The 11,582-nt window shown below is 46.7% G+C and overlaps 1 protein-coding gene across 2 annotated transcripts in view; it reads right to left on the bottom strand.

Moving 5' to 3' along the window:
* Positions 1 to 11,582, bottom strand: part of Scml4 (Scm polycomb group protein like 4) — a 100,062-nt gene that overhangs the window by 10,211 nt on the left and 78,269 nt on the right. For both annotated transcript variants that reach the window (XM_031347642.1, XM_031347643.1), the window contains exon 6: positions 3,540 to 3,827. In XM_031347642.1, the coding sequence (XP_031203502.1) occupies positions 3,540 to 3,827 (288 nt within the window). The remainder of the gene's footprint in view (positions 1 to 3,539; positions 3,828 to 11,582) is intronic.

The following is an 11,582-nucleotide window of genomic DNA, read 5'->3' as shown; positions in this document are numbered from 1 at the left end:
CCAAAGCCCCTCCCCTTCCAACACTGTCCTGCAGCCCCGCCCCACCTCTTCCAGCACTGTCCCGCAGCCCCGCCCCTTCCAATATCGCCCAGGCAGGCCACACTTTTCCACCTCCAGCAGTATCACAATAACGTGCTGAGATAGATCTCTCTGAAATGAGATCCTTTTGCCTTGTTCACAGCACCATCCTCAGACCTGAGGAGAGTCCCTGCCTAGGTGCTCAGTGGACATCTGCGGACCAGAACACCCCAGTCTCTTAGTTGTCTACTAGTAAAAGCAGCAAGGATCAAACAGGATAAGATTGTAAAGGTCAGAGTTAGCCCCAAAGCTAAGCAGTGTTCTATGGCATTCAATAAATATCCAGTAGTTTTAGCTCCCTAACTCCCTACCACCGACGGCTCATCCCCTTGCTCAGAGAAGTGTGGTTTACAATCACTATAACCAAAAAGCCCCACCTGCCTGACATGGACCCCCAAACCATTCACTGTGGTTTCCTGCATCATCCCTGCCCCCTCTCTCATCTCCCCACAATGAGGAAGCCCTGTCTTGCCTCCACAGATCCCAGCCCTCTTGTGAGGCCCCCCATTCTCACGCTTTCTCTAGCAGAACTGTCTCCTTTACTGACGCCAGAGCTCACGGAAGCCAACCCCAGCCCACAGGAAACTTTTGAGCTGTAACAACAATGGCAGATACATTTTACTTTTGCTTCTACTCTAGGAGAATGCCTGTGGTTGGGAATTTCTATAGCACGTGCCGGAAGCTCTGTTATGGGGAACCTTTCATAGCTCTGGCAGAGTGTATCTCAGATGAGAAACAGACGCTCCCCAAATGTTCACCTGACCATCAATCAGCAAAGCCCAGGGAGCTTCATCCCATGCTGCAGCCCAGAGAGCTGTCGGCCCAGGCACCAGCTCCTGCTGTGGGGCAGTGGGAAGGTGGGGTAAGGATTCACAGCAGAGGGAAAGCAGCTGGGAAGGCTGCACATCCTCACCCCCTCCCCTCCTGCCTGCAGCGGGTGTAGCTTTCCAGACGCTGTGGTTTTAAACCATTGTGATTAGTACATCAGGAGGAAATCCATTTCTAGGTTTCTTCCAGGATTTATGAATTGGGTCAAACACACTAAAGAGAAAGCTGGGTGCCAGTGGTTCTCACCCAGGATGTAGTTTCAGACGCACACCAAGCACTCCTCTGAGAAAGGGAAGGTTTTAATAAAGGCCTGGGTGGGGTGGGGGTGGGGGAGCGAGAAGGACCCAACACCAGGGAGCTGCAGGCTGGCAGGAAGGCTTCTATGACACCACTGAGGTCAGCATGCTAAGCCACCATGGTTTCTAAAGACTGGGAGCTAGGCAAATTTGTTTCAAGAAAAGCAAAAGGGAAGAGGCCTTGATAAAGAGTCACAGAGGGGCTAGATTCCTGTCCACCTCACACTCTTCTCCATCCCCTTCCACATCACAAAGAACCCCAAGAAACCCTGCAAGCACAGACCAGAGATCCTGGAGTGGTTTTGGTTTGGACAGATGAGACGTAGGAGTTAGCCAAGTCAATTTGGTTCAGCAACTGACAGACCTTTCGACCCACTATTAGCTGGAAATGTATGGGGGTAACATGCCTTATAAGCAATATGTTATAAGTTATGATAAATAGTAACCGTAGAAAGTGGCCCATAGTTGGTGCTCACTAAACGATACAAGCCCCCTTTGCTTGACTGTCAGGGATTCAAATGTAAATGTGACATTCACAAAATTGAAGTCATGGTCTCCCTACCGCAGGACAGAGTAATACTTAGGGAGTGACGTGCCGGGTGAGGGTGGGGCGGGGCAGGGAAACATAGACTGCAAACATTCTTAACAAGAAAGCGCTGTTCAGTTTATCAGTCGCTTGCAGAACATTTCTTTTCCCATTTCGTAAGAGGATCCCCGATTTCTACTTGGAATTAAAAACAACTTTCCTAGTTTCCCTTGTAGCTAGTCATGTGACTAAATTCTAGAAAAGAAGGTATAGCAGAAATGGAAAGTTCTTTCAGAGATCAGAGATACAACCCTCTGTCTGAGTGGCTTGCTCAGGGTTAGGTAATTTGCATTTTCCTCTTTTAGCACCCTGCAGAGACACTGTCAATAGAATACTCACACTGAAGAGTTCCTGCAGCTATAAAGAATGAATAATTTCATTTTTCTGCCTTTCAGAGCTATGTCTCCTTCAAGGGATCTCTGCTGATCTTTCCACCCTTGGTGAGCGGAGGTCCTTCTGGGATGGGTAAGGCTGTTTGAGGGAAGTGTGTGTGTGTGTGTGTGTGTTTGTGTGTATGTGTCTCAGGCATGATTTGTAGGCAGCCATTGGAAAAGAGATCCACACCTAGAGAAGAGATGTGGCTTGCCAAAGTGCACACAACCAGCCCCAGTAGGCAGTGTCCGAGGAGTGAAGATTCCCTGACTCTGGCCTGGAGTCCCCACCAGCACTTCCAGCTGTAGAGGTAGGCTGTGGTCTGCTGAAGGATGTGTTCATAACCACTTACTATGCCATAGGTTTTCTACTAAACATACATATAAAACTATTTAACCTTCTCCATGATTCTATGGGGAAGGGGTTGCTGGTACTAACAATTTCAATTTCTCAGGGAAGGAAACAGAAACACAGAGAAACCAGGGCTTGAAAAGGGCCACACAGTCAGTTAATCCAGAATTCTAGGCTGCATCATCCACAGAATCATCCACGCCACTCTATGGCTGCTAAGCCATTCATGAAAAGATGGTCAGTGACGTTGTGAAGCAGGGGTGTGTCTGATCCTTTGACGTGGCGATATGATGGGGCACGACATGTGTTGTACTAAATTCACACCACTATAGATTACAGATGTCCACAGGCTTCAGATTGGACACACCCCTTGGAAAGCATCTATCAGAATGGCCTCCACGCTATTCCTAGAATCCTATGTCCCTCTGAACACTTTCATATACTATGTTTCCCTTATGAGGGAAACGAGAGGACCTAGTGACCAGCACGGCAGCACTTTGTGTCTTTTCTGCTTTCTCCGGGAACCCGAGCCATGGATGAATGAATGAATCACCCACCATGCAAAAGACAAACTTTTGTCCATGTCCGCCGCTGCTTTCTTCTGGCCACGGAGCTGGACACCTTCCCGGTTGAGTGGGGATCTAGTGACCCAGCTTTGCCAATGGGTTGTGATTGATACCCATCCCCATCCTGTCCACTAGATGCAGGGGTGTAAAGACAGACAGGCATGGTAGAGACGCAAGAGGAACAGAGCGAGGGTCCCTGAATTGAGGTGGAACATCCACTTTGGACTCTTGAACTAATCTGTCTTTGACATTTGAGCCCGTGGACATTTTGGAGTCCCCTGGTTATTCCTAACCTAATGTGTCCTTTTGTTCGTTTATGATCAGAAGTTGAGATTGGCTGCCTATAAGAATAATAAAAACTCAAGGGGGTTGTGGGACATTCTAGTTTCCCAGAGGTGTCACGTTCAAATCACCCTGACCCCTATGCAGTGTTTCCAGGGCCAAGGGTGCGCATTGCATTACCACATCTGTTTCCTTCGACGGCTGTTCCATTCCTCTTGGGGCTGGAGGCCGGGAGCCTCAGTCCAGGTGTCGATGAACTTCCAGAGGGCACAGGGTTGGTACGGGGACCACTGGTGGTGGTGGCAGGGCCTCCCGAAAGGTGGCTGTCTCCACAGTTCAGCCTCTTGTACAGTGAGGAGGAATGGGTCACGGAGCCCCTGTGGCTGAAGGCAGTGGAGGAGGCATCCATGCTGTAGCGGTTCATGCCCACTGTGTTTACCAAACACTCTTCAGCAGTGGCTACCTTGGCTAAGAAGGAAGGGATACAGAGAGCAGACATGAGAGAAGTCCAGGGAGCTCCCTGAGCCTCTGCATTGACAAAGCCAGCTCTGACATGGTCGCTATTACCAGTAAGCATGGGCAAAGAGAGGACTTTGAGCAGCACCAGTGGCAGATTGGGATCCTGCCTCACCAGGGAGGAACCCAGAGCTAGGTTCTCCCGTGTACTGAGAGCCCAGTGGTGAACTTGGCCCCTAATCACTTGAAAATAAACCAGACCAAACAACAGCTCTGTTTGTGAGCTGTATATGTGGCCAAATGGTGTGTGTGTGTGTGTGTGTGTGTGTGTGTGTGTGTGTAAAGGCCCACATACAACATAGAGATAAAAATAGAGAATATTACTCTTCCTCACTCTCCACCCAGTCAAAATCACCAATAATTTAATCAAATATTAAATACCATCAAAATAGATCCCGATATCCCCCCCAAAACCACAGTCAGTTAAAAAAAAAAGTGTTCCAGGATTGGCAATGAGGAAGCCTCTTTAGGACTGGTGGTCTCTGACACCCTCACTGTTTCTCGGTTCCCCATGGCAGGAAGGCACTGAAAGACTAAGATGTGATATTATTTTAGGGTAAGTGGCAGGTCCCACTCCTGGGGGCTTCATGGAGACTGCCTGGAAACAAAAGCCACCAAGATGTAAGACTGCGGCAGAAACTTAGAGGTAAATTTGTAGGTGCATAAGTCTTCTATTTTAGGGCTGGAGAGATGGTCCAGCAGTCAAGAGTACTGGCAGCTCTTCCAGGGTATCTTGGTTCAATTCCTAGCACCCATATGTTAGCTTACAATTGTCTCTAACTCTGGTTCCAAGGGACCAAACATCCTCTTTTGACCTCTGCTGGCACCAGGCATGCATGTGATACATAGACATGCATGCAGGCAAATAGTACACATACATTTAAAAAAAAAAAACCTTTACATTGTAAAGGATGAAAAATTCATATTAATAACCATTTGTCTTAAGACATTAAAAACTGAGCAAATTAAATTTACAGCAAATGTATAAAGATTTGAGCCGAAGTTAATCCGATAGAAAAACACTAGGAAACAAAAGACAGCAAAAGCTGGTTCTTTGGCAACAGGAACAAAGTTGACAAACCTTTAAATGTCTTGACAAAAATATAGGCAACTCAGATCACTAGATTCACAAATAAAAAGATATTTCTGTCAACCTTACAGAGATAAGAAGAAGTAAAGTATGCTGTTGGGGGTTGGCCTCTGCATTCAAATGCTAACTACTGATAGGGATGCCTACCACAAGGAGATGTCACTGTTCCAAGGGGTGCGATGTATACCCTGCTCCCCTATTTAAAATTAATTGGTTAATAAAAGGCCAGAGCCTGTGATTGGGTAGTAGAGAGAGAAAGGCGGGACTTCAGGTTGGAGTGTAGGTGGACCATGAGTGGTCAGAAGAAATAGCAAGTGACAAGGGACATGTGGCTGGGACGTAAGTTAGAGGAGCTCCAAAGCTGCCCAATCTAGGCTTACAGCTTGTAAATAAAATATCTGGATCGTGTGTCGTTTATATGGGCTAGCTAGAATATATGATTCTTTTTACAGTATGCCACAAATGACTGTAAATAATTAGGTACTTTGAAGGAAATGGGCTAATTGCTGGAGCTGACTCAATGATAATCTGTGAAGTATAGACAAGAGATTGAATTAGCCATTTAAAAAATATATCCACAAAGAAAAAGAAAGCATAAATGATTTGTAGGCAAAGTTATCAAAAATTTCAAGAAAAAAATACAGATTTTCACAAATTCTTCCAAGAATAAATAAATAAATAAATAAATAAATAAGAGGAGAGAATGCTTTCCAACTCATTCTATGAAGCTAGTATCACTTTGATACCAAAATCCAGACAGATACCATGGGAAAAAAGAGAATTAGAGGCAATCGTCTCCTGTTCATACAGAAGCAGAAATCCAAAAATAAGTTAATATATCCTATGGGTAGAATAAAAAGCCTAAAGACTACACGATCATATCAGTAGATGCAGAAGAGCATGTGACAAAACGTTATGCCTTTTCACGACGTAGCTCTTCCTCAACAGCGAGTCCTGTAACGTCACAGATGATGGGAAAAGACGGGATGCTGTTCCCTGTGGCCAACACCACTGCGGCCACATCAGCTCTGTGCTGGACGGTTTAGCCATGGTGATTGACTAGAAGAAAGCCAGGGCGGTCGTACGGATTAGAAAAGGAAGCAGAGTCACCCCTGTACATAGGACGTCCGGAAGAACCCAGTTTTTAAATGACTGGAACCAATAAATGGTCAGCAAGACTGCAAGGTGCAAAATCAACACAGGAACAGTAAAAAACCTAAGAAGACATCAAGAAAGCGACGCCATACAACGAGACTGAAAAGAGCGGAAACCTAAGAAGACATCAAGAAAGCAACGCCATACAACGAGGCTGAAAAGAGTGGAACACTCAGAAACAAATTAAACAGAAGAAACCTCAATCTATATTCAGGAAAATTTGTTACACCGTTGAAAGAAGATATAAATGAGTAGTAAAATACCACCTTACAGTGTTTTGGTGCAATCGTTAAGGTGGCAGCACACTAAAGTTGTCCAACAAAGTCAGCATAATCCCTGTGAGCCTTGGCTAGGTTCCTATTGTAATTAGCAAGATGGTTCTAAAATCACGGAATTATAAAAGATCAGAGGAATGAGAATAACAATAGAGTAGAGACTTTACAGGTCACAACATCAAACGTAACAACCAAGAAATAGCAGCCGTAGCAGCACAGTTCTGCGAAGTATGGACACTTGGATGAATGAGGCAGGACTCAGAGCCTAGAAATAAACCCGTTTCTCTACATGCGATGGTTTGTCAGCTAAGAAAACAGACTCATAAGGTAGAACTGCCACCGTGATCAGAAATTATACTCCTGGGAGTGGACACAGGAAATAAAAAACATTTGTCTATATAAAACTAGTGCATGAGTGTTAATGTAGCCCTGTCTCCTTCTACTCTGAAATAGTCCCCAGTCCAACGGAATCTCATCAGCTACTAATAGATCTTTCAGTAAAGATCCCCTTTCTAAATAAGAACCCATTCACAGAAACTAGGGCTGGAAGTAAACGGATTTTGTTGGTGGTGTACTTAAGACAGAATCTCACTCAGTAGCCCAGGCTAGCCTGGAACTCACAATGTAGCCCAGGCCGGCACTGAACTTACAGCAATTTTGAGAAGTGCTGAGATTACAGGTCTAAGTGACCACACATGACTTAATTGTTAATAGTCATTTATTTTAATATATATCCATAAAATACAATTGGCAAATTAAACAATTATATTCTTGATGAAAGTCTTGCTAGAAAGGAGTGACTCAGTCACAAAGGACATCTGGAGTCAACAGGTCTATAGGTATTATACAGAGACGGCAAAAATTGGCGAGGTGGCACGTTAGCATTCGGAATATGCTGAAAAGCGTTCCTGGGAGCCTGGAGAGATGGCTCAGTGGTTTAAGAATCTGTACTGCCGGGCAGGTGGCGCACGCCTTTAATCCCAGCACTTGGGAGGCAGAGGCAGGTGGATTTCTGAGTTTGAGGCCAGCCTGGTCTACAGAGTGAGTTCCAGGACAGCCAGGGCTACACAGAGAAACCCTGTCTTGGAAAAAACAAAACAAAACAAAACAAAACAAAACAAAACAAAAAAATCTGTACCGCTCTTGCAGAAGACCAGAGTTCAGTGCCCAGCACCCACACTGGATAGGTTTAGACCGGAGCCTGGCACCACTGTCTGCAACGTTAGCTCCAGGGGAAAACCTACGCCCTCTTCTGGCTGCTGTTGGTACTGCACCCCCGTGCGCAAAGCGCAAACATACATACATAAAAAGGAAACAAAGTAAAAAACCTCACCAAAGAATCTTACAGTCTCTGCCAAAGTTAGGCCACTGTGCTGCAAATCTACTGATTGAAATTGCTCTTTTACATTTAAGTCTAATTGTTTTTGCTTTAATATAAAATATGACTGCTGGATACATAATGCATTTTTTAGTCTATTAAAAAATCTTGAAGTCATTAGACAGGCAGATGGGTTACCTGTACCCAGAACTTCTAAGGACCTATGAATTTAACTGCACTGTGACATACAAAGGGAGACCGTTTTTTGTTTTGTTTTGTTTTTTGGGTTTTGGTTTTTGTTTTTTGTTTTGTTTTGGTTTGGTTTTTTCGAGACAGGGTTTCTCTGTGTAGCCCTGACTACTGTCCTGGAAGTTACTCTGTAGACCAGGCTGGCCTCGAACTCCACCTGCCTCTGCCTCCCAAGTGCTGGATTAGAGGCGTGCGCCACCACTGCCTGGCAAGGAAGACTGTTTTACTGGTCGGGAGAACCACTTTCAGTTTTGAGGCAGACCATAGTGTGAACAGCAGGTGGGGCCAGCAGACCTGGAATCATTCAGAACCAGTCTCCTCAGAGACTTCACCTTCCTTCCACACAGGCCTGGGAAACCACAGGCCTGGCAGGAAACGTGGCCAGTGTGTATTCTCTCCTGAATCCTCACAAAACCCCTGCTCATTGGAAATAAGCTGTCTGTCCCCATCGAGAGAATCCAGCCTGGGGCTGTGGGTCTCTGGGCAAAGGCGGGCCTCAGAGACCTTTCGAGACCCTTGTGTCCACAGACCCTAGAGAAATTACTTGTAAATTATTCTGTGTCTCCTTCAGAGAGAACAATACCCAAGCTTTCTGTGCACCCACAAGAGCTCGCTTCAGCTTAGCAGCAAGCACGTGCACAGAGCATGCATACAAATGTGTGTGTGGGGGGCGGGGGAGCCTTTGGGGTTTGGGTGTCTAGGGAACTTTCTGGATAGCTTTGTGTTTCTTCTTCACCATTGTGGATCTGTTTGGGGACTACGGTTTCCTCCGCGGCTAAGTACGAAAGCCTGTGCATGGAGGAAACCAAAGACATCCCCAGAACAGGAGGAGCCTCCAGGTGAAGTTTCTCCGTAAGGGAGAAGCAGCAGAAAGGGGGACAAGGAGAGAGCCACGAGACAAAGCAAGACACAGACAAACCGAGCAAGCCTTAGCCCTCTGTGCAGATGGCCCAGGCTTGACTGCAAACAGCCAAGGCAGCTCGGGTCATCGGTTTTACTCGGTGGATCAAAGCAGTACTTTACTAATATTCTCTAATGAAGGCTTGAGATGCAGCAACATGACCACCGGCAAAACCCTTCTCACACAATACCTCTTTATCCTGTGAAGCCCAGAGACTCAAACTAACATGCTATTCCACCATTTCCACTCCCCAGTCTACCACACCATACATACATGCCATATCACGTGTGCAAGCACTCTCTCTCTCTCTCTCTCTCTCTCTCTCTCTCTCTCTCTCTCTCTCTCTCCTCCCTCTCCCCTTTTCTTTCTCTCTCTCTTCCCCCCTCTCTACCACCCCTCTTTCTCTCTCCCCCCCCCCTCTGGAGCAGCTGTACAGAATGAGCCCTTGGAAGAGTCATTAACGCTACTTCCCCCAGGCTGAAAGCCTGAAAGCCACCGCTTTTCTCCGTGGCCCTTTGCAGGTCTGCCTACTTCTTGGGCTGGGTTCAAAGGATTCAGCAAGAACAGCTTGGCCTGGCTACACTCAGAGCTGGCAGCACTTCAGTCTCAAAGCCCAGAGGAGAAAAGGTTGGACCAAAGCCTGCCAGGCATAGCTTCCAAGAGCTGAGAAATTCTTCCCAGGGAGACCTAGCCAGGTAGCAGCTCCTGGAGAGAAAAGCCTGGAGTCTGGGAGCACAGAGTAGGAGACCTCAGCGGAGGAGCTGGAGGCAAGAGGGGAAGCGCTGGGGGCTCCCACTCTGCCTCTCATCCTACCTGGGTGCAGAATCCGTGCTCCTGACACTTTAGCCCACACTCCCGGGGGCTGCAGCTCCCAACACGTGCCAGATGCTGTGGGACCTGTGGCCTCTAAGGGACTCAGAGGTCGCAAATAGCCACCCTTCCTCTGCAGCTTTTGAGGAGGCTCTGCACGCAGCTTTTCGGTTCTCAGGCTCAGTCCCGCCCTTGTTCTTACAGATAAGCAATCCCCGTTTTCCCCTAGGGCCTCAGCAGCCCATGCCTTACCTTCTGGGTTCAAAGGGCACCGGGCCACACCACCTATGGGTGGAGCACTTCATTGGCTTCAATTACATTTTCCATTAACTTAGTCTCTGGCCAGTATGGATTTTTCTTCCTTTAGCTTGCCCCCAACTCGATCACTAAGCCTGAGGACCAACCCTGGCTCCTCTGGTCCATTTACATTTCCCTGTCCCTAATGAGATGCTCACAACCAGCCATCATTTAATGCCTGACACCTGCATTTCTTCGCTCTCCAGCATGTTTCTGGTTTGCCTGAGACTTTGTTCTAAGCTGTGGGTTGATTTTCCTCCCTTGGAAACTTGGACCAAAGACAGTTTTGACTGAAGTCAGCTGTTTAGAATAATGAATTCCCTTTGGGCCTCCAGAGGACTGCAGGCTCAGTGACCACCTTCCCCGGGTCACACATATAAACGCACATGCTCACACATACAAACACTATTACACACACACACACACACACACACACAAACACTCACACAAACACTCACACAAACACACAACACGCTCACACACACCTAAACACACAACACGCTCACACACACCTAAACACACATGCATGCACAACACTCTCATACTCTCTCATACAAACACACACAAACACACACAAGGGCACATACATGCACACATATTCACAACACAAACATACACACATGCACAATACACTTACAGTCTCACACTCTCACACAAACATACTTACACACACTCGCACAAACATACAACACACACCTAAACACACATGCATACACAACACTCTCTCACACTCTTTTATATAAACACACACACACCAACACACACTCTCACACAAACACACTTATACTCACTCACACACATACACTTACACACAAACACACATACACTTACACATAAACATACACACATGCACATACTCACACTTGTCAATAAGCCAACAACTTGAGCTCCACGTTCAAGAAGAGGCTCTGAGAAAATAAGGTGACTCTGTTAGAGAAGCGCCTCGGCAGGTAGGAGCAGCTCGCATCTTCTGAAGAGCATAGTTATGTTTGGCACCCCAGACTGTTCACAACCTCCTGTGACCAACTCCAGGGAATCTGATGCCCCGTCTGCACTCCTAGGGGCCCAGCACCCACACACATACACATAGAATTAAAAAGAAAAGAAATCTTTTCTCTTAATAAAAAGGTGGAGGGGGGCTGGTGAGGTGGCTCAGTGGTAAGAGCACTGACTGCTATTCCAAAGGTCCTGAGTTCAAATCCCAGCAACCACATGGTGGCTCACAACCATCTGTAATGAGATCTGACGCCCTCTTCTGGTGTGTCTAAAGATGGCTACAGTGTACTTATATATAATAATAAATCTTTTTTTGTTTTTGTTTTTGGTCTTGGTTTTGGTTTTGGTTTCTTCGAGACAGGGTTTCTCTGTGTAGCCCTGGCTGTCCTGGAACTCACTCTGTAGACCAGGCTGGCCTTGAACTCAGAAGTCCGCCTGCCTCTGCCTCCCGAGTGCTGGGATTAAAGGCGCGCGCCACCACTGCCCTATAATAATAAATCTTAATTTAAAAAAAAAAAGTGGAGAGGAGAGGCCCTCCCACCCTATCATGGAGGGGAGGGAGGGCAGAAGACACACAGAGACCTGCCTGGTTGGCGGGGTGGCGGTGGTGGTGGCG

The sequence above is a fragment of the Mastomys coucha genome, unplaced genomic scaffold (genome assembly GCF_008632895.1).
Source record: "Mastomys coucha isolate ucsf_1 unplaced genomic scaffold, UCSF_Mcou_1 pScaffold3, whole genome shotgun sequence".
NCBI classification, from domain to species: domain Eukaryota; kingdom Metazoa; phylum Chordata; class Mammalia; order Rodentia; family Muridae; genus Mastomys; species Mastomys coucha.
Note: the sequence above shows the minus strand (reverse complement) of the source record. Positions and strands in the feature narration are given on the sequence as shown.